The sequence below is a fragment of the Microtus oregoni genome, unplaced genomic scaffold (genome assembly GCF_018167655.1).
Source record: "Microtus oregoni isolate MIOR12 unplaced genomic scaffold, Mior012 000065F_ref0000479, whole genome shotgun sequence".
In the NCBI taxonomy this organism is placed as follows: Eukaryota; Metazoa; Chordata; class Mammalia; order Rodentia; family Cricetidae; genus Microtus; species Microtus oregoni.
Window position 1 is genome coordinate 2,497,525 of NW_024543875.1, and position 26,945 is coordinate 2,524,469.

The following is a 26,945-nucleotide window of genomic DNA, read 5'->3' on the forward strand; positions in this document are numbered from 1 at the left end:
CCCACCTATGTTTTAACCTATGAGGCCAAGCAGTTTCTTTATTACTTAACCAATGACCTTCCTCCATCAGTAGAGGAAACTATTACAGCTTTTTGTCCCCTGCCTATGCCCTCGTGTTGTTATTTTACTCATGCCATTGGTTGGGAGCACTTTCTTCAGTAGCTTTATCTTTCTCTGTGTTACAAGGTGAAAACGAAAAGCTCACAAGGGTTTCTTAAGGAACACATGTATAGTAATAAATGCAACTTAAATTTGGACCTCTGGAACATATTTTATTGCAGTATATTATATTTTAACATTAAGACTATGACTATGAGGCTATACTTTTCTTCCCAGCTATCTGTTTGTATATATGTGAAATAACTGTCTATAGTCAAAAATAGGATTCCCCTTCCCTGGTGCCATGACTGTTCACAGTGATAAAAAGACTTTAATATGAAGGTGTGAAAAAAAGATGTCCTGGAGAAAATGACATACAAAGGACGTCAGATTCAATGGCTTTTGTAAGTCACATGTTTTATCTAGGTAAGAGATGCTAATGTCTTTTCATGGCTATTCTTTATAGATGTGCTGACACCGTGCCAATTACACAATGAAATTTACACAGAATTTAGGAAAAATGGTTTATTTTTACAATGAATCATAGAATATAAAAAAATATTTTCCAGTGAATGATCATTTGGTCTTCACACACTTTCATGTGAAAAGAAGCTTTTTATAATCCACATTTTACAGATGAGTAAACACAAAATTGTGGGGTAATATAAATATGCTCCGATTTCTCTTGATGAGTACACCAATTAACAGAATTTTATTTGCACATTGGTGAAAACACCTCAGCAGTTAGTCTATTTGGTAGGACAACTCATAAGTCTCACACAATCTTACAAAAGTTGCAAAACCACTCCAGTTTCCTTGATAGTTCAATTGCTAACAGTGCACACTATTTGCGGTGGTTTCACACCCAAAACCATGTTTCCATACAACCATGAAAAGATTCCACCCGAATCTCACTCAGAAGGGGATTTGTCATGTGTCCGTGTTTTCTCACTAATCATAACCATGGAAATAATATATTGTAGACAATAAGTACGGTGGCGAGACATACTCCTGCCCTTCTGACCATCTGTTACTTTTAATGTCTTATTTCTCCCTTTTTTATTCAACTTACTAAGAGCCATATTGCATTCTACTTAGAAAATGCTGACTTTAGAGAAGTTTTCCTTCATACTTTTCCAAAAATGTACTAAAATCATCACCTTTGAACAAAAGATAAACTCTTTGTTCAGCACCTACTATACTCAGAAGCCACATCAACCTCATCTATTCTTTGAACTATATTTTCTGTAGCCCTTCGTTACTTACCATCCAACTCAAGTAGGACGTCTTCCAGTCTGTATTTTACCTAATCACTCTAAACACAAATGTTTCTCTGCATCTGTTGGTAATGGTCCCCTTCTCTGTCTGCTTAGGTAGCCTACACTTCACAGAGTTCCTAAGAAAATGCTATTCTAATCAACTTCTTACTTCTCCATTATCCATTATCATCTATTTGCTTTACAGTCAACCATGTTTTCTTGTTGTACAGAGGATTCGGACCCAGGAAAATCTAACTTGTGGTTCAAGATGGGCCACATGGTAAAAAACAATGTGAATAGTTTTCTTTTGCAGTTCTAGGAACCATTCCTCCACCAATCTCCATCATTATCTTCATCCCCAATGTACTGAAGAAGAGGTTTTGTCACATAGATTGCACAGACAACAAAATCTAGGAATGCTGATATAAAGTTAACCTCAAGGGAAACAGAGTGAATAGAGTCCAAGGTTAATAATGTGATATAAGAGGAATGTGTTTATTTTTAATGACTTACACATCACGCTTGCTCGTCAGTGTTAATTTTAATTTAGTTTTCAAGTGACTCTCTGTATTAGAAGAGACCCCCAAACAGTTTTGGATGGTATCATGGCTCACTGGTTAAAGAGAAAAAAGATGATGGGTCCAAAAAAATGAAGATTGTGTGAACATGTGGCCACTGAATAGAAAAGTGACGATGTGGACATGATGGTAGACCAGAATAAGGAACTTTCCTAAATCCTCCAAGAAAATGACAGAAACGTGATGATGGTTGCCTTTATTTTCTTGTTTTCTAACATAAGGAAACGGAGGTATGTTTTCTCTTTAAGAAAATACCAGAATGCATATAACCTGGTGTCACAAGAAAAATAGTGAATTATGAGCTTGGCATTATTTTTTCTTGCCTTGGTTACACTGCTAGATTTACTGAAATAATATAATTTAATTAAAAGAACTTTAGTAAAATCTGAATTTATTAAAAAATGAATAGCTGTAATTCTTAATTAAAAGTTGTGTTGGACTTATTGATCTGGATTAATGATAAAATCACATCCCTTTATTTTTGCCATGTATTTCTCCAATCTTTAAAGGGAGTATTAAAAAAGTTAAATAGATAAGGAACTAGTAATTAAGTTCCATTAATTTTATTCTTTACATATCTAACAAATTTTTGGCTGTATTTTCTCATCATGATGTGATAAATAGAAATTGTTTAACTGAGGAAAATACACATAGCCATTCACCCTTCTGCTCAAATTAGACAGGAAAGAAACTCACTATCCACATCAAATTCATTTAGGATACAGATCAATTTTAAATAATTCTTTTTTTTCAACTCCCCTCCAGTTGTGGGAACTGCTATTATTCAAACTAGATGGTATCATTTACTCCATTATCAAAAACTGTTGCATTGTTTTTGTTTGACAAAGGTGATGTAGACTCAGAATCATATTATTTGACTTTATTTCAATATATGAGTTCAGGTAAATCCATTCTTGATTTAAATATAAAAGGAATAAAACTTGTAACATGAGGAAATCTTGACTTCCTGTGGGGAACATAGAAGCTAAGATAAAACTTAAGAGATGTTCAAATGATGTTGAAAGCCAAACTTAAAATATTTATAAGAAGAATTTTTAATCATTTAATGCTCTGAAAATTTTTAATAGAACAAAAATTAATGAAAGATTCAGCATCTCCAGGATGCTGTTGATTTTTATTTAAAGGCCTAGTGACATTGATCTCCAATTATGTTTTCTGCACATTTTAATTATCTGACTAAAATAAGCTGAGAAAAATCAAATATCATGTCTATTTTGTGAAATGATGCATAAAATCTAAATGTGTATAAAATCAGGTGCAGAAAAATTCAGATTCAAAGTCAGAATGTTTGCACTTGAAGAGAAGTAAAAAGCTTAACTCAGGTCTTCATGGGTAGTCTGTGTAAAAATAAAAGACCACCAAGATTCTGAAAGGTGAATACAAACACTTGAATCAAAACCAGCAGTTTCACCAAATTCACATAGTGATGTACTTGAAAACATCTCATTGAATCAATGTAGCTCTTATGCTGCTAGTTTATTTGAATTAGCTTTGAGAATAAAATATTGCTAACTGCTGAGCTTGATAGTTTTAAACCACTCCTTGCTTTTGTTGTAAGTACCACCATTTTTGAAGGTTGTCCAAAGGATGATATTCAAGTGGTAAAGTTTAATGTAGTTATTTAATAGGTAATTTTAATATATTGACAAATTTCAAAATTGGATTGGATTCTCTGAAGGCACAAGTAGGGAGCTCAAAAATTTGCCTTGTAGCTTTTTTTTTCTTTTCTTTTCTTTTTTCTTTTCTTTTCTTTCTTTTTTTTTGATTCTTGCACTTCAAGATTTAGGACTTAGCATTTCTCATAGGGACAATAACAGGCCTGTAGGACTCTAGACAGTCACGTCAGCATCTCGTCCCTTGAACAACCAATGCCTGTAGATCATGTGATCAGCATCCAACGGGAGGCCCATCCTCCAAGAGAAATTATTTTCCCATAAAGAAATTATATATCAAAGATAGATATGCTAGTCACCCATTCTTGTTATCATGCTTAATTCAGTTTGATATCTAAAATGGTGTCGTTGTTCAGTGGATTTGAGGTATTAAATGCATTTAAGCATAGAATAAGCAGACCAGCAACATTTTGTAGATCTTTAAAGAACCAGAAAATCTGTAAGTTTACTCAACAGGCAAATGGTGATTTATCCATTTATCTTCTTATCTTCATTGTGTAATGAAATACATCATGTCATAGATACCAAGTGTGACATTATTCATTCAAAAATATTACTGTCCACTAGGAATTTCTATAGAGCTTAAACAATAAAAAACAAGGTAACTAATTTAAACTATAATCTTGGAGGCCAAATTTGAATTAATGAACACAAAGTTACATATGGTAACAAATAAATTGACTAGTCAAACATGAAAAGGTGAATTTTATCACAAGTGATTAGGTGTAAAGTATGCATCCTGCTAAAGAAAGATAGGATTTGTTATTTTGGTGCAGTTTCTTGTTGGACAATTTGTCAACCTACTTCAAAGAAATTATCTTTTTAATATTAATATTATTTTATTTTATGTAGACGTATCTCCATGCGATGCTTGTGTGTGTGTGTGTGTGTGCACATGAGTGCATGTGTGTGTGTGTGTGTGTGTGCATGCCCACTTGTGTGTGGAGGCTAGAAGTTGACAGTTGAGTATCATGCTCACTTAGTCTTTACAGCATTTACTAAGAAGGGGTCACTTGGTGAGCTCTCCCATTCAGCTGGTTAATTGGACAAGTGTTTCTTAACCTTCCCAGCTTGGGGACCTTTTAACACAATTGTTCATTTCGTGTTGACCCTCCCCCAACCATAAGATTATTTTTGTTGCTACTTCATAACTGTAATTTTGCTACTGTTACGAATTGTGATGTAAACATTTGTCTTTTCCAACGATATTAGGCAACCCCTGTGAAAAGGTTGTTTGACCCTCAAAGGCATTGTGATGCACAAGCAGAGAACCACTGAGTTAGATTGTGTGCTCTGGGAATGACCTTCTCTGTCTTCAGAGAGCCAGAATTACACATAGACCACCAAACCCACCTGGCACATATGTCCTTGTGTGGTAAGTACTCTACAAGGCAAGTTAATCACGTTTCCAATATTCAAGAATTTCTGTATTTCTTTAGTTTTTCTAGAACCGTTTACTTTATGTCCATTTACTTGATATTTTCTTTTGTTTATCTTCTAACACATAAGGAATTGGCCTCCTAATAGGGCATATGACAAGGAATATCCACTTAGACCATAAAGCTTGCTCCAGATGCTCGCAGCATTTGTAGTCAACCAGATTTCTTTGCTATTTGAAGGTTCCAATTATTTTATTCTTGAGAATCTGGTTGTTTTGAAGAGAGTAAGCAGATTTATTATAATTGTAGTTTTCACAATTCATTTTCAAAGACTATGAATCCTTTATTTGAAAAGGTATCCATTCACTGTTTATGGGGGTCATAGAATTCAACAGAACGTAAGTATACTATGAGTTTTAGCTTTTCTTTATGAAACTTATTGTAACCATTAAGCATATAGGCCCATGTGTGTATGGATAAGTAAGAATGGCATAGTGTAGTCATAAAACACTCTATAATTTTGAAGGATTGACTTAGAAAGACTCTTAATATAAAAGGAAAACATATCCATAAGATGTTAGAAATCAAATATCTAGGGAAGCCTCAATATTAACTTATATCTTATAATCTAGAGTGTGGGAAGAGTTGATATTAATAAAACATGTGCTCATATAACTCTGCTTTTTATCACAACAGAAGAAAGCATTTCTCTTAACTCAAATTAGAAAATTATTATACATTTTTATATATATTTATATAAAAGTTACAAGTAGCAAGCATATGACACAAAGAAATGGAAGAGTAACAACAATATTTGAGAATGCATGCTTTGTACAATGTGTCTAATAAAGAGGACATTTTTTTCCAACCTAAATATCCAGTACTGACATGCAGGGTATTTTCTCAAACTGTCAATTCATTCATATTGCTAAGTGCTTAATCAAACAAAATTCTTTTGTATGGTGTGACTAGTAAAATACCTCATTTCAAAAAAGCATTTATGAAACTTGGTATCTTCCATTGATAAAAGCAAAAAGGAAACCAGGGGTACATAGAAATGACAAGGGAAAGACAGAGAAAGACAGAGTGAGAGAGGGGAGAGATTTGTCTTATTGCAATCTGGATTTTACTCATTGTTTAACTGCATTTAATTATGATGAAACAACAGGTGTGTACAATCCACTGGACCTCTAGCTGGGGTTTCCATGATCCACCTTTGCATTTTCCATTGCAGTATGTTCAAAGTCACGCAGGAATGCACTGGTGTCAAGCAGTCTATATAATGAAAACAGTACGCATGTAACACAAGGCTCACCCAGAGTTGTAGCTTTCCTCACAGATCACACAGGTACAATCATTGAACAATGACTTGAACAACATACAAATAAAAGTGAAAGTGATAAAGTAAAGCTGGGGTAGTCATAATCAGGAACTAATTTCTTCTTCAAGTTTCCATAAATCTTAGAATGTATTTAAAATCTAAGGAGCACTTGGTGACCAGCAACCAAATCAGGAAATGGACACAGCGTTGTGCAGCAGCAGGGGTGTCTTGCCGAAGGAACAACACAGATCTGTAACTCTTAAGTTTGGGTAAAGGCAGTGGAATGAATTTAGAAATATGTTCACTTTTCACAATGCACTACAGAACTCTCTTTTCACAGTCCCCATGTTTGTATAAATAATTCTCTGGAAATAAAGCACAGTTAAAACATTTTTCCCCCAAGGAAAATATGCAACAGACACACCAGCTTATTAAGGTCATACTGAGCATGGGATGCGTTCTCCTAATTCAAGAACAGTTGATAGGCTCGAAGAGTTTGGAGGAGATTAGCTGTGAATCAAATTCAATTGGAGAGGAGTTAGAGTAAAATAAACATAGACTGCCAAGTGAAGATGTGAGGCCTCTGTGACCGTTCAGGACAGATAAAATGCACGTGGAGACAACTGAAGGCTATGGGGCCTTTAAAACACAAGACATGCCACATTTAATTGTGAAGAGATAAGCTAAATAATCATGCAAAATTAAAAGCACATACATTGTATAAATACTGCCAAATACTTGGTGTTATGTTTGAACAGAATATAGGCAAACAATGTCAGCAATTGCAAGTCAAATGCATTCACTTCAGTGACTCTAAGAGTGACACTTGTTTCATTTTAATTTTTTAAAAGCATAGGTTTCCCAAGCCAGTCTTTGGAAGACAGTTAATTGGTTTTATGATCTTTGTATTACAAAGAAAATATTAGTTTATTCTGTAGTTGAACAATACTTGATTGAAGAATGCTAAAATTTGTCATAAAGCCATGTATACTAAGAATAATCACTCCATTATGATTGCATCCATTATACTTCTAAATATGAAGTGCCATGAGAATCACAGCTTAAGAAATAAAGGATAAATAAAATATTCTTTAACACACTGCAAGACAGTTACGACAAAACAGAACAAAACAGACAGCGGGTTGAAGGGTCAAGGGCGTTGGCTTACCTTGAGCTTGCGTTTTAGACCCTGGTTGTGTTGTATTCAGATTCATGTTTGCTCAGAGACCCAATGAGGCAGAACCTGGAAGGTTATGGCTATTTCATTCAACAAAGTAATATTTGCACAAAATATAAATACATATATTTACTTTAAAAGCATACTTAAAGTTAATAAAGCAATGAAAATAGTGGAATTTCATCAGCATGCACGAATATATTAAATCAACTTAGATATTTTAGATTTAATGAAAAAAATTCATAAATTCTATGTAATTAGATAAATTATAGTAAACATGAAAAACACAGCATAATTAATCTAGATGTATATTAGAATTTTGAAAATAAATTGTTACTAAATCCAAATTTTCTGCCTAAATATTTTTTGCTCATTTTAGAAATATTAACTGTAACACATGATATTTTATATATGTATAAATGAAAAATGAATAAAATGTTGCCAAATTTTTTATATTTAAGTAAAAATTTATAATATTCTCTCATTCAATGTTATAAAATATAACTGTAATCTAAATATTATATTATATGGAAAAATATACTTTTATTTTCTTACCAAAATAAATTTTTATTGCAAAATTATTTATTTTTGAATTAAAAATATTCAATAAGATAGTATAGTTATCTTGGTAAGGCAACAGTTTTAGTATATTATTTTATGTCCTAAAATATATTGACCACAGAAACAACTATGACCATGTGGAGGCATATTGGTTGCATAAATCTCTACTCTAAATGAAGTGTCCTGTGCTCTGTAGAAATGGTAAATATATATATATATATATATATATATATATATATATATATATGAAATAAACAAAATATCTTTGGTCTGTGAGCACATGTGTCATCACACACATCTATGCTTCATGCACATGTATGGGATATAAAAATAAAACAAAGAGAAAACACTAGGAAGAGAAAGAAGGGGGAAAGGAGGACACTGGTTTCAACTATCATTCAGTGGGGGTAATGAGCGTGAAGACAGACTAGAACACAATGCTGTGGGATCATTTCCATTTTCAGTTAATGGCTGCCATCAAAAATCTATGGATACTGACCGCTGAACGGATTTCTCATGTCTGGATAGCCTGTGGCTTGTAGTGGGCACCTCCTCAATTTCATCGATGTCACAGGCATCTGCTGCATCTTGCGAGTAGTTGTGTTTCATGACCAGGATGTTCCTTCTGTTCACGGGTGGGATGAGGGGCTTAACTGGCTGGGTGGGTATCTCTGCCAAGATGGAAGCGTCCCTTGTGCTGAGGTTACTACGGCTGCCTTTTGCGCTGGAGAGTTGGGATCCACAGTGATGGTCATGGATGCATTTGGAAGATGATCTCCGCAGTTTATGGTAATTCTCAAAGTCATCTACAAAGTCAGCCGTGGCTCCAGTTCCTCTGAGTGTACATAACTCATAATGAGGAGGTTCAAACACCTCCTGGAAAACGGTCTGGTCAAAGTCTGACTTCCTTTGGACGTATTTTTTACGAGGCTGTTTGATCTGTACAATGACAGAAACGATAATAAGGATGATCACAATGCAGGAAGTCACGCCAATGACCGTCCCACTGGTGTTGGTCAGCTGATCCAGCAGGCTGGTTTTCCTCTTTTCTGTAGGTAGGAGAGAGTGAAAACAACAGACAGACAAGAGGAGAAACAACCCACCACACGTTAATATCGCCTTCCAAATGTAAATCCAAAACTTAAAACAAAATGGGCTGAGCATACAACTCTCACAACCCTAAATTATCACACAACAATGCTTCAAAATAAAAGTTCTGTTCTCACAAGGCCTCTATTTTTCATCCATAAAAATGACTATCTTATTGTTCACTTCCTACTTTGAATGCATACCTGTATACATATTTGTATTATGTCTGTACAAATAAATATACCTGCTAAAATTTGCATAATACTTATAAAATGTCATTTTGGAAAGATGTGATAATTTCCTGAACTCTAATTTATTTTCTCCTCTTAGTCATAAGAGAATCTCTAAATCCCAAACCAGAAATAAATGTCTCTGCCTTTCTTTATTGCTGCTTGACAGGGAAAACTGAACTTATAGAAACCTCAACATTTTGATACTGAGAATAATTCAAAACACAACCACAGCAGACATTTTGGAATGGAAGCATAAGAACTTGCACATATTTTTCTCAAACAAAAATTATTATAAAAATTGACCAGGAAATCTCTGGTATAATGAAGGTGTGGGCATTTTCCTATCAGTGGATAGCCAGTAGGCATCTATGAGAAAAGAACACAGGCATGAGAGAGAGAATGTGCTCAGGAAAGAATAGCCTACATGTACAGAAGCTTCAAAGGATAATTACAGATAGTCAGTCGTGAAGAGGTATGAAAGGAATTAATCCATTCTGTAAAAATAAAATTAAATGTGTGAGAATTCTCCAGGAAGAGTGATCATCTATGGGATTTAAGCAATGACTCTCTCCCTCTTCCAAATCATCTGCTGTATTTCAGGCAAGTTGAACATAAAGCCACAGGCTCCATCTGCAAAGCCAGAGATGGAGGAATAAAACTTCTGGGAAAAAATATGCAGAAAAGTGAATATAGCAACAGAAAAGTGTATCAAATAATCAGCCAAAAGCACATAAGGAGAAGCATAGAATAACTACTTTTAATCAAAAGTTTGAAACTTCCTATATAAATGATAAAATTCATATTCAAATTCAAAAAGATTCAAGCAGAATAAACGTAAAAGACACATTCAGACTTATACTATTAGAAGAGCTTTTGAAAATATGGAGGAAAAGAAAATAAAGAAATCAGCAAAGGGGAAATGATACACCCAAAGAAAGGATCTATACAGATTATGATGTGATTGATGGTCATTGGAGGTCAGAGAAGCAAGTGCTCACAGAATAAAAGTACTACAAGCAAAATCAAAATTAAAGATCACATAAATAACTCTACACCTAAATTCACTATCTAGTAATATTGCTTTAAAAACTGAAAAAAAATAATCATCAAATTTAGCTACATTAAAAAAAGAATCAATAATTACAGGACTGGCCTTTGACTAATAGGTCTTTGACTGGCACATAAGGAAGCCAGGGCAATGGCAAATGAGAAGGAAGAAAGGAAGGAAGGAAGGAAGAAAGGGAGGGAGGGAGGGAGGTGATGGAGGAAGGTCATTGGCTAATAAAGGAACTGCCCTGGCCCATTTTATTGGTTAGAGGATAGGTGGGAGGAGTAAACAGAACAGAACGCTGGGAGGAAGAGGAAGTGAGCTCAGAGTCACGACAGCTCTGCTCTCAGGAGCAGATGCCTGAGAGAGACGCCATGCCCCGCTCCCGGGATGAAGCTCCGACCCAGGATGGACTAGGCTAGAATCTCCCCGGTAAGCGCACCTTGGGGTGCTACACACAGATGATTAGAAATGGGCTAAATTAATATGTGAGAATTAGCCTAAAAGAGAATGGGCCAAGCAGTGTTTAAAAGAATACAGTGTCCGTGTAATTATTTTGGGGCATTAGCTAGCCGGGCAGGCGGCTGGGGTGTTGGGGACGCAGCCCCGCCGCCGCCCTTATTACTACAGGGAGGGAGGGAGGGAAGGAGGGAAGGAGGAAGGGAAGGAGGGAGGGAAGGAGGCAGGAAAGACAAGAAAGGGAGATGGACATACATAAGTATACATAAAATTCATAAGATTTTTTCTTTATACTCAATTAATTTGTTTCTTAAAAAAACACAGTGAGCTCTGTGCATCATTGTATTATAGAGCCTACACTTTGTAGAAACATGGTTTCTGGTAACAGTAGTAGAACTGAGTTTTCTGGGAATGAAACCATTGCTTACACCAAAAGAGGACACATTAGTAAGGAAAATCTCCAAATATAATTCCCTGAAACAGAAACAACAAGCAGGAAGAGTTTATAGCAAAGAGTGCTGATATAGTCTGCCCTTATTCTGTTTCTATCCTGAAAATAGAATGATACAATGGAGTACTTATTACAATGTTCTGTTGAGGTTGTAAAATACATAAGTATAATGTGTAAAATGATGGATGAAATCTGTATAAAATGTTTATATATATATGTATATATACACCACTATTTTATATATACATACACACAGGGAAAAGTTCTATATTTCATTAGACTTGCCAGCCTAAAAAAAAAAAAAAGAAGAAAATATACTGAAAAGTTAACATGAGTTGTAAGCCCCTAAAACAACACAGAAAAAATAAATCAAGAAAATATTGAAAAACACTAAAAAGGAAATGTAACAGTAAAATATATTCTTCTTACGGTAAAAGAGACTATAAAAGATGAAAAGATATGAAACCTATAAAAACAAAATATGACAAACAGTATGAACCCAATATGGAAAATAGAGCATTATAGATTAATGGATTAAATAACATAATGAAACAACAAAGAAAGTTAGAATGGATAAAAATTAATATTAAATTATACATCAATAGTAGTAAACATTTCCTATATAGAAAGTAGAATGAGCTAAAGAAAGAAGGGCAGAAAGACATTCAAAGAAAGTAGGATGCAAACAAATACACTTTAAGACAAGAAAAATGTTCCTAAACCTTTAGATTATCAAATGTTCTAAGGAAGTTTATTTTGGGGATGGTATGAAAACTCATGAATTCAAAGACATGTGAAATGAAAGTTTTATTAATGTAGGTAGAAAATAGGTCATTCAATATTATGTGATACAGAAAATGATAATATATTCTTTTAGTCCTGGAGAAGAGACAGAAAAAGAAAGGACTTATACAATGCTTTATGAGTATACCAGATGTGGAGACATAAAATACTATCCACAGATCAGATGTGTGTTAATTTCAAGGACAGATGGAACATTCCTTTAGGCTATATGATATGCTGAGACAGAGAACCAACCCCAGTAAATTATGAGCTGTCATAAGAAGTAAGCTTTGCTATCACAAGAAGATTAGCTAAGATTTTCAAAGATGGTTTTACTTTCTAGAAAAGAAACGGTGTATTTTTATAATAAATTTTCATGATCGTCCTCTTATTTTGATATTTTTATTATATTCTTTTGTATGCAACAAACTAATGTTGATAGCTACCCCCTAACACTAAGGTGTGGGATGATTCAGAAAACATTAATTTTCCTAGCTGTTCACTTGGGGGTTCTTTAGATTGAATTCATGACTAACACTAATTATCAAAATAGTTTTCATTGCATAAACTCTCTTACTGACTCATTAGGTCAATGGATACTGAGCAGGTTTTCCCTGCTTCTCTTTGCAGAAAGTATTTTGATAGATCATCCTAAAATTTAAGTGGGAATGTGTAGTGATATTTCATTTGTGTTTAATAAATATAGCATGCCTGAAGCTCAGAGAGTAAAAGAGTCCCACCAGTCAGCCTTACAGACCATACAACGGAGACACACACCTTTACTCCTAGTAGCCACATAGTTTGCCATAGAAACCGGGAAGTAGCGGTACATGCCTTTAATCCCAGAACTAGACAGAAATCTAAGACGGGAGGAAACAGCTCTCAGATACAGAGTTATATTTCTGATTGAGGAAGAGGTAAGAGCCAGTGGCTGGTTGTTTTGTTTTGTTTTGTTTTTTTTGTCTTTTTGTTTTGTTTTGTTTGTTCTTCAGGTTGAACCCCAATATCTGGGTTTTTATTAATTATGTTACAGAAATGTGTTCCATGTTTATCTTCCTTTGAATTGGCATTAACATTTGACTCTAATAATGGATTGTTTTTTCATGTTAACTAAACTGGAGCATGACCCAGACAAGTCCTATTTAAAAAACTATAGGTTGGTTGTGGGTTGGCTCACAGGGCAGGGATGCTGGGAACTATTTCATAGGGCAGAAAAAAATAATTTTGAAAAATTTCAATTGAAATCAGAAATGATCCTTCCAAATATTTTATCTCTATACTATGTGCAAAAAAAGTGCATTGTAAAAAGCAGGAATAAAGAAAAATAAAAGAAACGTAATACGTGCAGTAGGATCAAAAACCCACTGCAATTGTTCTTGAGTTCTCAGTATTCCTCATTGTCCGCTATGTTCAGCTAGTCCGGATTTATCCCATGCTTTTTCAGACCTAGGCCAGCTGGCCTTGGTGAGATCCCAATAGAACATCCCCATTGTCTTACGAGACCTGGATAGAGGAGGGCAGTCCTTGGGCTTCCCACAGGTCAGGGAACCCTGATTGCTCTTCGAGCAGATGAGGGTGGGGGGACTTGATCGGGGGAGGGGGAGGGAAATGGGAAGCGGTTGTGGGGACGAGGCAGAAATCCTTAATAAATAAATAAATTTAAAAAAAAAAGAAACGTAATAAAATATAAAGGTGTCATAGAGAAGTGAGACTCTCAACTGGTAGCTACTCTTCTCTCTCTTTGGCTCCTCAAGTTCTCTTCAGGTCTCTGTAGTGAGTGTCCTAAACTGTAAGGAGAGTCTCTTTCAATGTGAATGAGGAAATCTCGGGACAAACTGAGGAATCAGGAGGGAGACTATTTACAAACTGACTATAAGACGTACACAAAGACAGACAAAACCACACCCTCTGTTTTGTATGACTGCTGCAGAAACAGCTCCTTCCCACTCTATTGCTCTGTTTCCATTACCTTTACAATGGTTTTCATCCCAGGGATACACACAGTTCTGGAGCCCATTGCAGACAAGCGTGTTGTTGATACACATGTTACTGTGGCAGAAGAACGTGTTGCCTTCACAAGGAGCTAAGGGAAGAAAAGAGAGAGAGAGAGAGAGAGAGAGAGAGAGAGAGAGAGAGAGAGAGAGCATGAAAAGGAAGAAAGTCATATCTGGTGCCTTTCACTTCATTATGGTCACTGAAAGTGGGACCACGATGGAAGTCAGGATGTGCATTTAATAAGACATGTCACTTGCTTCTCAGAAAGGTTGCCACAATGACCATTACTTTTGGTTACTGGAGGTTGGGCTTACCAGAGGAGATGGAGACTCCATTGTCTCCAGTACATAAGACTTAGAAAAGTTCATGTACTTTCCCTAGGCATTTGCATGCTTTATGCAGCAATTCTACATGCATAAATTTAAATTTACTATACAAGTCATTAATCAAAGTGAGTATATTTTTAAATATGCATGGAAAGTACTATTGAGAGAAAAAATATATTAAACAGAACCCATAACAACACTTTAGCTTATGTAAAAATAAAAGATATAGAAATCCAGAAGCAATAGAAAATTGATCTTCAACAACATCAAGAAAATAAGAAAATAAATATTCTTTTCATCTTCTCATACAGAGAAACAGAGACAGAGAGAGAATGTCTCTAGTCTGAATGTGATTTGCATAGTCTGGTAACAGCATAATAACTAATTTCCAGAATACAATGCACATTTAGGTAATGGGAGTGAAAATTAGAACTTCAATGCGGTATGAAATATGAACAGAGAATTAGGAAGACGTGATGGGCAGTGAGAGCAAATAAAAATGTTCAATGTGATGTTGATAACAGAAAACATACATTTGTATCATTATTATAAAAGTAGAAATATCTACTTAGTTTGCAGAAATACTGCACAGTGGATTATAATTTACAGAAACATTTTAGACCATTTCTTAATCTTTATAATCAGTGTGTACCTCATTAAGTTTAATTTTTGTGTGAACTTTTCTAGTTTATTTCTCTTTTGTAGTAGTATTTCTAGGAAAGTGAATATTAAAAGCATGCCATGTATGAGATGTTTGAAATCAGTCATTAAATACTTAACGATCAATATTATCTAACACTTTAATCATAATAAACTTTAGATTTTTCAAAACTATGTTTTTTGTATACTTAAGGAAATTAGTATCTGCAATTTAATATGGTCAGGAAAATATTTTGCATAAGGCAACTAAGGATACTTTCATATATAATAAACTTTTTATGAGGAAATTTACTGAATTTGAAAGCACGTAGTAAAGCTGAGAGAATAGAGAGAAAATAGAGTGATTGAGAGGGATTGAGGGCCTTTCACAGGCCCTGTATTCAGTTCCCATCACTCACATGGTGGTTCACACATACATGCAACTCCATTCCAGTTCCCATCACTCACATGGTGGTTCACACATACATGCAACTCCATTCCAGTTCCCATCACTCACATGGTGGTTCACACATACATGCAACTCCATTCCAGTGATCTTGCTTAACCCTATATATCCCGGCGGGCATTTGGTACACATAAACTCACTAAAGTACTTACTACAGTGGTTCCACCTGCTCCCTGCTCTGGCTTTCCTAGTATGTTTATTTCCGACACTTGGGATCTATTCTAGGTTCTTTGATAAAGATTAAAATACATGGAATATGATCTGAAAAAGCTATAAAAAACATAGAACCTATGACAGACCTTTCAAAAGTACTATGCTTAACACTTATTAGATTCGTGATTTGTGTAAATCTGTTATAATGCAAAATTTAATAATCTGATATATTCTTGCAAAACCTTACATTTTAATTTGGAAGTAAATTAAAGTTCCTAATGGCTTTATAGAACAGATATGGTTTTCTACCCAGATAATAAATGTTGTCAAAATTTGTACTCAAAATATAAAAACATTTTCTGCAAATAGATTATAGTGAGGGCAAAATGTGTTTTTGTGTAAAGTGTTATTGATAAGTTGTTCTGGTTTATAGTTATATACCAATTAAAAGACACTTTTAAGATACTTGACTACCGACTCCAAGATAACATCTTAAACCAGGCAGAATGGCTAAGAGTATTTTCCGTTGTACATGATGCAATGTTAATAGTGTGTTGCTAAGAGTGTTCAGATTGATATTTTGAATAGCAAAGATATGATTCTATCTGTGTCTTCTGCTTCCTAATTGTGAAACTATTAATCCACACATCCTTTCAGTTCTTATATGTGTCTTGCTTTTACTGAGAATGCTATAAATACAGATAAATGTCAAAAAAATGTTATCCCAATAGAATGGTTATAGAAAGCACAAACAAATAAGTAGAAATTTTTTTAAAAGGTGATAAATGTTATGGCTATAAAACAGGTTTATAACATGTTAGTACATGAACTAAAATTATATTTTGTAAATAGAAAAAACACCTACAATGGTCTATTAGGACACTGTGGGCTTTGGCCTGAGAGGAATGACGGTCCTGAGACAAAAGCTCCTTGAGTATGAACTGTAGGCACTCCGATAACTGGCACGGTTTACCCACAGGCCACTCCCAAACTGCCAGCAAACCTCTTCAAACTTTACCAGTGAGCTGGCCAACGTGACAAATGCATGCGGCTGTCTTACTGAAAGCTCGACTGAGATAATGGCAAAAACTAAGGTACAAGGTTGTAAAGCTAAAGGTGTGGGCTGGGTTCTTAAACAGTGTGACAGAGAAACAGTAACAAGAAGGTCAAGATGTCAAGGTCATACTTGGCTACTTAACTACCTTGTATCAGAAAATTGATACATGGGGAAACAATATTGCGATATAGAGGGGATACATATTATCAATGGAAGTGGATTAAATGATGAAGGGAAAACAATATTGAGATGTAGAGGGGATACATATTATCAATAGAAGTGGATTAAATGCCGCCTCACTTGTTAATTGTAAAGTAAGCTTTGTTTTTTGAGAGATCTCCAACTTTCACTAAGTAACAATGCTTATTGGACTGTCTTCAAAGCAAGATTTCTGGTTATCTTTATATCTTTAATATATTGCCACAATTTAAGATATCATGTTTCAATTCTAGAAAAAGAACAGCAAAAATAGAACTTATACATATTAAATACCAAGACAAATTTAAATTTTTAGCATATATGCGTTCAAATAAAAGTATAGCTTTTTAAAGACCATAGCTTACATGTACATAATTACTTCTGATATTCTGTTTTTATACTTTAACAAAACCACAAAAATAATATTTATTTTCTGTTATAAAATTGTAACAACAGATATTCAAATATTCTAGATCCACCTCTAAAAGATAATAATGTCTAATCTAGAAAAAATTTTATCTGTTTTTTTATCCAGTTTTTTTATCAGGTGTTGAAATCCTGTCCAGTTGGGGATTGATAGAAGTCATAATGTTGCTTTTTGCTTTTTATTGTAATAAAAAATTCAAAATTTTTAGAAAAACAAATAATATATCTAGACTGTGAATTATTTATAGGTACCTTAAACGCAGTTAAAATTTTATTCACTGAGTATTCTTTAACTACTTCAAAAGAAATGATGAAAAAACAAAATTCAGTGAAGAAGAGGAAGAAATGCCCTGTGAGCTATAGATTCCCTATGTCCATTTCATAAGTCCTGAGAATCTGGGTCAAATAGAAGCTGAACAATCAGAAAAGTTTCATGGTCAAGAACCTACAAGTGTTTGTTTATTTTAAATAATCGCATTTATTGCTTAAAATGGAAAGCAATGTTTAAAAATTTAAGAGTAATGTCTATAATGCTAAAAACTATTATAGTGGCTGCATTCTTAATGTCTAAGTAAATACAGTTTAGTGTGTAAGCGTATCTATGTGGATGCAATTTCTTAAATAATGAGTTTACTACATAAACAAACCATGAGAAAAATGTACAGAAAATATGTACGTCAAAACGTGAGTTATTTCTATGTTTTGTCTAAAGGTTATTTCTAGTATTTGCTAAAATTATGCTGTGTTTATCTCTTTTTGAAAAAAAATTACAATATTTTTATATTCATGTATACACATTGTGAAAACTAGAGAATTTTCAAAAGGGGTATAAAATATTCATCAAAAAAGTCACTTTTCCATCTTTCTTTTTGTACTAGAAAAATGACAGTTTTCATAAGTTATTTGTATATCTCTACAACTAACAGCAATGAACACAAAATATACTTGAGGACAATTGTATGTTGCTATCTTGTATGAATTCGCAACTGTCTGCTTTATCCGCAAGGTGGCAGACCTGTACCACACTTCAGTGAAACGTTGTCGGGCCCTTACCTACCCTAGTGATACAGCATTCCTACACCTGAGGTCTGACTCCAGGAAAGTAAAGGAACCATGAGGTCCTCCGTGACACTGGTATGCAGTGTTAGGAAAGAGAGTGAAAGACAGACACGCACTACAAGCATGATACTGTTTACTTATTCTAAAATCCGTATTTTAGAAAAGATCTAAACAGATTGTCTGGCTCCCAAGTTCATGAACAGTTTCAGTTTTATAATTAAGATGTTTTAGAATTCTAACTGTTGTTTTAATGCTGAAATCCATGAAGTGTTCAGTCATACCTTCAGTCTTTTCTTTCTTCAAATAAACAAAAAGTAGTATTAATTTAAATATTAAATCAAGTATGAAACAAAACATACCATTCTGGGAAGCTAATATTTCAACTAGCTGCCTTTGAATCAGAGGCAATGGGTGGATTAAGTCTGCCACACAATCGTCATAGGGCACTGAGAAACAGAGAGAAGGAACAGTGTGCTTGCAAACATGGGCTTACGACCACACTTAGGATGTGACTGTGAGCTTCAGCATTGGGCTCCTCATGTTCCCTTTCCTTTTGTTCCCCTCAAATCATTTTAAAAGTAACTCAAGCTTCTCTCACTCCAGAGCTCACAGGGCATGGAGACACACACATTCAGACACTTGCACATCCCACTCCCGGCAAAACACACTCATCTGATTGGTCCATTTCTGCTTTGTCCTGTCCTTTACCTTTAAATCAACAGAACTTCCTGCAGACACGGTGAGGAAAAGGAGTGGGAGGAGGAAAACGATGAGGACATTTAAATTTCTTCTTATTTATTTATTTATTTATTTTATTTTGATTTTCTTTTTTTATTAATGTATTTATTTATTAAAGATTTCTGTCTCTTCCCCACCACCGCCTCCCAGTTCCCTCCACCTCCCCCAATTAAGTCCCCCCCCTCCTCAGCCCGAAAAGCAATCAGGGTTCCCTGTCCTGCGGGAAGTCCAAGGAACCCCCACCTCCATCCAGGTCTAGTAAGGTGAACATCCAAACTGCCTAGGCTCCCACAAAGCCAGTGCGTGCAGTAGTATCAGAAACCCATTGCCATTGTTCTTGAGTTCTCAGTAGTCCTCATTGTCCCCTATGTTCAGAGAGTCCGGTTTTATCCCAGGCTTTTCCAGATCCAGGCCAGCTGGTCTTGGTGAGTTCCCAGTAGAACATCCCCATTGTCTCAGTGTGTGGGTGCACCCCTCGCGGTCCTGAGTTCCTTGTTTGTGCTCTCTCTCCTTCTGCTCCTGATTTGGACCTTGAGAATTCAGTCCTGTGCTCCAATGTAGGTCTCTGTCTCTGTCTCCTTTCATCGCTTGCTGAAGGTTAATATTCAGGAGGATGCCTATATGTTTTTCTTTGGGTTCTCCTTATTTAGCTTCTCTAGGATCACTAATTATAGGCTCAATGTCCTTGGTTTATGGCTAGAAACCAAATATGAGTGAGTACATCCCATGTTCACTTACCCCTGGACCCAGCAATACCACTCTTGGGAATATACCCAAGAGAGGCCTTATCATACAACAAAAGTATATGCTCTACGATGTTCATAGCAGCATTGTTTGGGTTGCCAGAACCTGGAAACAACCTAGATGCCCTTCAATGGAAGAATGGATGAAGAAAGTATGGAATATATACATATTAGAGTACTACTCAGCAATAAAAAACAAGGACTTTTTGAATTTTGCATGCAAATGGATGGAAATAGAAAACACTATCCTGAGTGAGGTTAGCCAGACCCTAAATTTCTTATTATTTCTTGGGTTAAGCGATTATGAGCCTTGATGATAATGATTTATTAAAACTTTCCTTAGAATTTCAGGCTTATTAATCTTTCTGATGTTCAAGATGATTTTGATTCTCTTTGATTGTTGTTTTGGATGAAAAATTAAGAGAAGTTCCACATTGTTATAAACATGTCCATTTGATTTATATCTGTTTTGGTTGACAGATACACAGTGATTTCTTATCACACACAAAGGTTTGCATAATAGAAAACTCAGTTGGTTTCATTCAATGCTCATCATGATTAATTTTGTTAAGAGGATTTCCTATGCTCTGCCAGCCCATTATGGCAATTTTTAGAAACATCTTGGGTTAGATTTTTGAGGTCTTTTTAGATGGCTTCCCTTTTCCCACTATTTCCTTTTTATCCAGTACCCCATCAATTTGTACTGAGCCTGAGCTTAAACCATTGACTCAGGACTCCCACTGGGCTGTGAAAATTGTCTGGGAAACAGCCTTGCTCTGAGCATTCCAATTCCCTCACAGATTCTCAACTTGGAATTCTAATTACCACGCTGACTGAATGTGACTGAATAGAGTCCTGGAAAGGGACGTTCATATTCATCCTTCTCCTCCCAGCCAGCACTAGATCCCCTTCATTCACTCAATTTTTCCTTTCATTTTATCCTTGGCTAATTGATTTGTATTTTCTTATAGCACAAAGTGGTTGGGTTCGTAATGACATATCCATTCAAATACATACCATACTGTGACTGCTCCCACCCTTTAATCCTTCCTTCTCCCCTAACCATATTCTTGGTATTCTATAAAATCCAGAGGCTTAGTAGAACATACTTTGTAAAAATTATATGTCAATACATTTGAATTTATAAGGAATGAATAAATTCCTAGACATATGTGACCTACCAAAATTAAATTAAGATATAAAGAAATTAGACAGATCAACTAATTAAGCTCATCAGTGACTGGACTGAATGGATCAAACACATTTCTGTAAAGCCAGTGTTAACCCAATATCTAAACCAGATAAAGATGCACATGTATACTCACACGAGAGAGAGAGAGAGAGAGAGAGAGAGAGAGAGAGAGCAATTTCCCTGATGGAGAAGATGAAAGAAAAAGAAAAATACTTGCTAAAAGAATTCAATAACACATCAAAAGTGAAACACTGTGGACAACATGACTTCATTCCCAGATGCAAGGATGGATTAGTATATATGATTCAATAAATGTAATATACCTCAAAACATATTTAAAGAAACAAATTAACTTGGTCATTTTCATTGATGTAGACAGGCCTTTGACAGGACTCTGCATTCCTTCATGATAAAAGTTCTGAAGAAGCTAGGAATAGAAGGAATGTATCTCAACATAACAAAGGCTGAATATGCCAAAGCCAGAGAACTGAGAACAGACTCCTAACATGAGGAACGAGAAGGACACTCTGTCCACTAACATCTTTTCCTTACAGGACTTGTAATATTAGCCAGAGCAATAAAAGAAAGGGGAAGAATGGTGCACATAGGAAAAGGAAGCTGTTATTCCTACTTGCATGCTGTATGACTCTACACTTAATTCTGGACTTAACACATCCCAAACGCTTCACCAGAAAACTCTTAGAAATGTTTTTTTTTTATTCGAAAGGAGATCAGCCAAACTCTGTTTATTCAAACTTAAGAAAAACCTTAAATACCTAGCTGCTGCACAACCAAGTCTTTGAAAAATTATAAACACATCAAACCATCAATATTGTTGTCACAATTTGTCCTTCAAATAAAAATTTTCTGCTATCATATTGTAAACTAAAATGACCTGTAGATTTTGCAGTTAAGAATAAATGATATTTTAATGGAAAAAAATGTTTACCAGACTAATTCCAGGTATAGATTTGTGCACCTTCTCTTCATGTCTCTTACCATCTTTCCATAGGTTTTGAAAAAGATCAATGTTTTCAAAACTCTCTGTGTTCTGACACGATTGTTCACAAAAGCTTTCAGGTTTAGAAAATAAATATATTTCTGAATCTATGTACTGGATGAAATTCTGCTTACAAACTTCAATTTAATATCACACAATTATTAGAGCTCCCTGCAAAACTTGTGATAAACTTCCCATTGAAGACTGTAATATGGAATGAAAGTTATGAGCCCATGTACACATTCTCTTCCACAGGTGGAGATAATTTCATTCCTTTTTTGTGATGTGAACCACATCACAAGACACCTAATTCAGTTTCCACTCCAAGGAATTATTGTCCACTTTTATGCCATCGTTACGTCTGCTTTGACTCAGCTGCATGATGATTTATTCATTGTGGGCAATTAGACATGGAAATTATAATGAGGAGGATGTTGGATGGCTTTGCTCTGGAGTTATTCTTAGGTCCTGCACATTTGGTTCAGAGTTTGGTTTGTGACTGATTTATGCGTGTCTGCAGACTCTGGTTAGTTTAGACATATTGTTCTGACAAAGGGACAATATTTGGCTTTGCTTCTGAACACTCCAAGTTCCAAGAGAAGGACCTGCAGTAAACAAAGGTTTGTGCCAAGTCTTAAAAGGCCGAGCTGTCTTGAGCTTGTGACTGGACTACTGCAAATGCTGACAGTTCAAGACAACAATCTCCTACCCCCACGTAGCAATCCGATTGTATTCATTCTCACCGATAAATATAAACTACAATGAATGTAAAATCAAAATCAAAGCAACTGATTATTGATGTGAAATTCCGGAAACAAAAGCAAAGTCTCCAAGTACAGATAGATAGATAGATAGATAGATAGATAGATAGATAGATAGATATAGAGATATATATGATTACCAAAGAGCCTAAAATCCTATGTGACTGCTGCTTTGAGTCTCATACCCAGGCTCTCAGGAACTCACACTCTTTTAAAGTCTACATTACTCTACAATGTGAAAAGTGAGATCCTCAATGAACAAAAATTGAAGGTAAGTTTATTTCAATAAAAATAATTGCTTTTCCCTGAAAAACTGAAAGTACTCATTAGTATATATTATTATTCCACATACCTATGCATTTAGAACCTTCCAGGTGATGCAGGCTAAATGACCATGTCAGTATTAAGAGTCTGCTACAAATAATTTTCAAATATTAAATTTCTTTATGCTACAGTTGAACCCAAGCAAAGGTTTGAGTGGACAAGAAGGGGAAGGTGGAAAAAAATCTGGAAGAGAGGGTTGATTACTCACAGATTATGTAATTTTATATAGTTCCCCTTGCTTCCCTGCAGAACCTACTCTCCGGTGTTGACTGCACTGTCTGGAAAGTGCACTATGCACAAGTCTAGTCCTTCTTCATAACAAAATGGTGGGCGTACCTAGCTCATATTGTGATATGATATTAAATATTCATCATCCTAGGACACCTTTTGTCGAAACAATAACCCCCTTGTAAATAGCTCACTGGAGACTTCCTTTTCTGAAACTGTCTGACATTAATTTTTAAATTATAAGCACAAACCCATTTGCCACCATTTTACCCATATGAGGTTGCTTAATTGTTGTTTTGCAATAGTCAGATTACTTCATCTGAAAGATAGTTTCTTTAAACAAAAAAGGAATACATGGTCATAATTTATGAAAATGGGCACGTGTTTAGATATACCACAATTTGTTAACACTGGACACAAACAGCCTTCACGTCGACTCATTATTGCTTTCATAGTCTCAGCAAAGAACTCCTCGGTTACATAAAAATCAAAAGAGAAAGACATCAACTGTGGTAAGATAAATAGCCACATCTTACCAAGTTACATCCCAATAATAATAATTAGACCATCAATTTTGAGAGACTGGGGGAATTTCAGAGATGGGGGGTGTCTTAATTTAATGTCTTTGCTGCTGTGGTAAACACCAGGACCAGAAGCAACATAGAAACGGTTCGTGTATCTTACATGTCCCAATCACAGTTGATCACTGATGAGTCAGGGCAGGAACTTAAGGCAGGAGCCTGGAGCTGGGAACCAAGGCAGACACCTTGGAGGAACACTGTACTGCACACTAACTTGCTCCCCAGGTCTTGATCAACTTGCTTCTTTATTCTGCTGAGGCCCTCCTCAGGAGTGGCAGCAAGCTCAGAGTGAGCTTGACTTCATCAAACTTAATTAAGAAACACCCCACTCCCCAACTTGCCTACAAACTACCTGGTGGAAACACTTCAGCAATTAAGGTTCCTCTTCTCCAGATAACACTGGCTCCTGTCAAGTTTACCAAAGAGAGAGAGAGAGAGAGAGAGAGAGAGAGAGAGAGAGAGAGAGAAACATAAAACAAACAAACAAAACCCCACTAACTAGGTCAGGGACTCTGTAAGAATGAGGATTTAGCCACTGGAACTTTTCACACAGTCAGTCATTATCTGAGTGTCCATTGGGAGGTAAGGGGTAAGGAGATTCCACTGTGGAGAATTCATAACTCTACCTGAGACATAGTGTAGCAATGCAATAACTTAAGTTGTGGCACAGTTAGAGTCATATTGATTGTTTCTGATATTGTAAAGAAATAATAATTATTCTCCCATAGAAACTATATGAGTAATCTCTTTTTCCTAAATATAATCAATCCCTTCAGAAGGTCTTAATTTTAGCTTTTAATGTTTTATTAGATCAACATACATTCCATGAAAAGAAAAAAAATTCTCAAACTAGTAAAAACTGAATTCTATTATTTTCATCATATATGTGCTAGATATATAATAGAAATTTCATGTTAAACATTTGTCCATTGTATTTACAAGAATATGTGTATAGTGTAAATGCTTTTTGTTAACTGCTTTATTTTAGTAACCTATGGTCAACATAGGTTGATACAATTCTCAACTATCCTATTTTCTTAATAAAGAGCATGTGCATTCCCAGAACCATTTAAATATCCAACTTAGGAAAATCACATTTGGGCTAGCAATGGTGGTACAAGTCATTAATCCCAGACTTGGGAGACAGAAATCAGGCAAATGTCTGTGAGTTTGAGACTAGCTTGGTCTACATAGATTTTCAGGCCAACAAGAACTCATTTTAAAACAAACAAGCAAACAAGAAATGCCTCACATTATATAATTTGTTTTATTTTATTTTAATATTACATTTTGTTTTAATTATGCATATGTGTGTGCATATTTGCACATGTAAATGCAGTTGCCTGTCGCATTCGTGGCAGGCATAGGACTTCTTGGAGCTTGGTGGTTCATGTAGCTGTGATCCTCTTGGTATGGGTGTTGGGAACTGACTTTGAATCCTCAGCCATAGTAGTATGGGCTCTTAACCACTGAGTCATCTTTCCAACTCCAATCTTCATTGTTTTAAACATAGGATTTGCTAATGTATAAATCTAGCTAATATTAAAAGGTATTTTAAAATGTTGTGGTACATGTTTTGATGTGTTGGATTGTCCCTTATGAAACATGTTTTCCCAATAGAAGTAAAAAAGGTTTCACTTCAGTTTGTCTTGTTTAGGGCTTCTATTGCTGTAAAACGACACTATGAGCATGGCAACTCTTATAAGAGAAAACTTTTAATTGGGGTGGCTCACTTACAGTTCATGGGTTCAGTCCATTGTCATCATGGCAAGATTTTGAAAAGGAGCGGGGGCTCTTTGTTTGTCCCAGCCACCTGGCTAGCTTACACCTGAAATAATCATACAGGAACTGGATTCATTAAAACACTGTTTGGCCCATTAGCTCTAGTTTTTTACTGACTAATGTTTACATCTTAATTTAACCCATTTTTATTAATCTGTGTATCACCAAGTGCCAGTGGCTTTCCTGCAATGATTCAGCATGTCTGACTCTGGCAGCTCCATGGTGTCTCTCTGACTCTGCCTTCTTCCTCCCAGCATTCTGTTTAATTTTCCCTGCTTACCTAAGTTCTGCCCTATCAAGGCCAAGGCAGTTTCTTTATTCATTAACCAAGACAAACAACACATAGAAAGAAGGACCTCCTACACCAACAAGACATGGCAGAGAGCAGGCAGACATGGTGCTATTGCTGTAGCTGAGAGTCCTACATCTTTCAGGCAACAGGAAGAGGTCTGAGTGTCACACTGAGGAAAGCTTGGGCAAAAAGACCTCAAAGCCTTCCCCCACAGTGACGCACTTCCTCCAACAAGATAGCAACTCCTAATAATGCCACTCCCTTTAGAGCCTATTTTCTTTCAAACCACCACATTTTGCTTTCTCCAAACACTCTTGGTCTTAATATTCTAAACCGATCTGATAAATGAAAATCCTAAGTCACGACTGAATGCACACCCTTCTGTTGCTGCTATATATAGGCTCATTTCCCACCTAGAAGGCTATGTGTACTAATTTATGATTAACTATTTCTTGATTTTTTTAACCTTTTCTAATAATAGTCATCATCATTTTCTTACTGCATTCTTACATTCTTATTTCTCACGGGGTTAAATACAAGGATTTATCTTGACCATTGTTTACCGGTTCATTGCATTTCACCTATAAAAGTTTTCATCAATGCAACTATTAAGTATCATATATTTAAATATCATGATTTTTATTACCTATGTATGCTTTGTGTCTGTGTTGGAAAGACTTGCCAAAAAAGGACATAAATTCAGCAATTTTCAGCATATTTTATGTACTGTTGATATTTAAATCTCTGCCATCTGGTATTTATGTTTCTGTATGACATACATGGTAAATATTTCCTACATTAATAAAGTGCTCTTAATCTACTTCAAACACAGCAAATTATAGTGGTGTGATATT

The 26,945-nt window shown here is 35.3% G+C and overlaps 1 protein-coding gene across 4 annotated transcripts in view; it reads right to left on the reverse strand.

Annotated features, from left to right (window-relative positions):
* Positions 1-620: 620 nt before the first annotated feature.
* The window catches only part of Neto1 (neuropilin and tolloid like 1), a 105,555-nt gene continuing 79,230 nt past the window's right edge, over positions 621-26,945 (reverse strand). For 2 of the 4 annotated variants that reach the window (XM_041640804.1, XM_041640806.1), the window contains 4 exons: positions 14,101-14,214; positions 8,568-9,117; positions 7,499-7,573; positions 621-6,840 (listed from right to left, as the gene is read on the reverse strand). In XM_041640804.1, the coding sequence (XP_041496738.1) occupies positions 7,513-7,573; positions 8,568-9,117; positions 14,101-14,214 (725 nt within the window). In that variant the 3' untranslated portion in view covers positions 621-6,840; positions 7,499-7,512. Of the gene's footprint in view, positions 6,841-7,498; positions 7,574-8,567; positions 9,118-14,100; positions 14,215-26,945 lie in introns of those variants that run through there. The other 2 variants (XM_041640805.1, XM_041640807.1) reach the window with 2 other exon arrangements.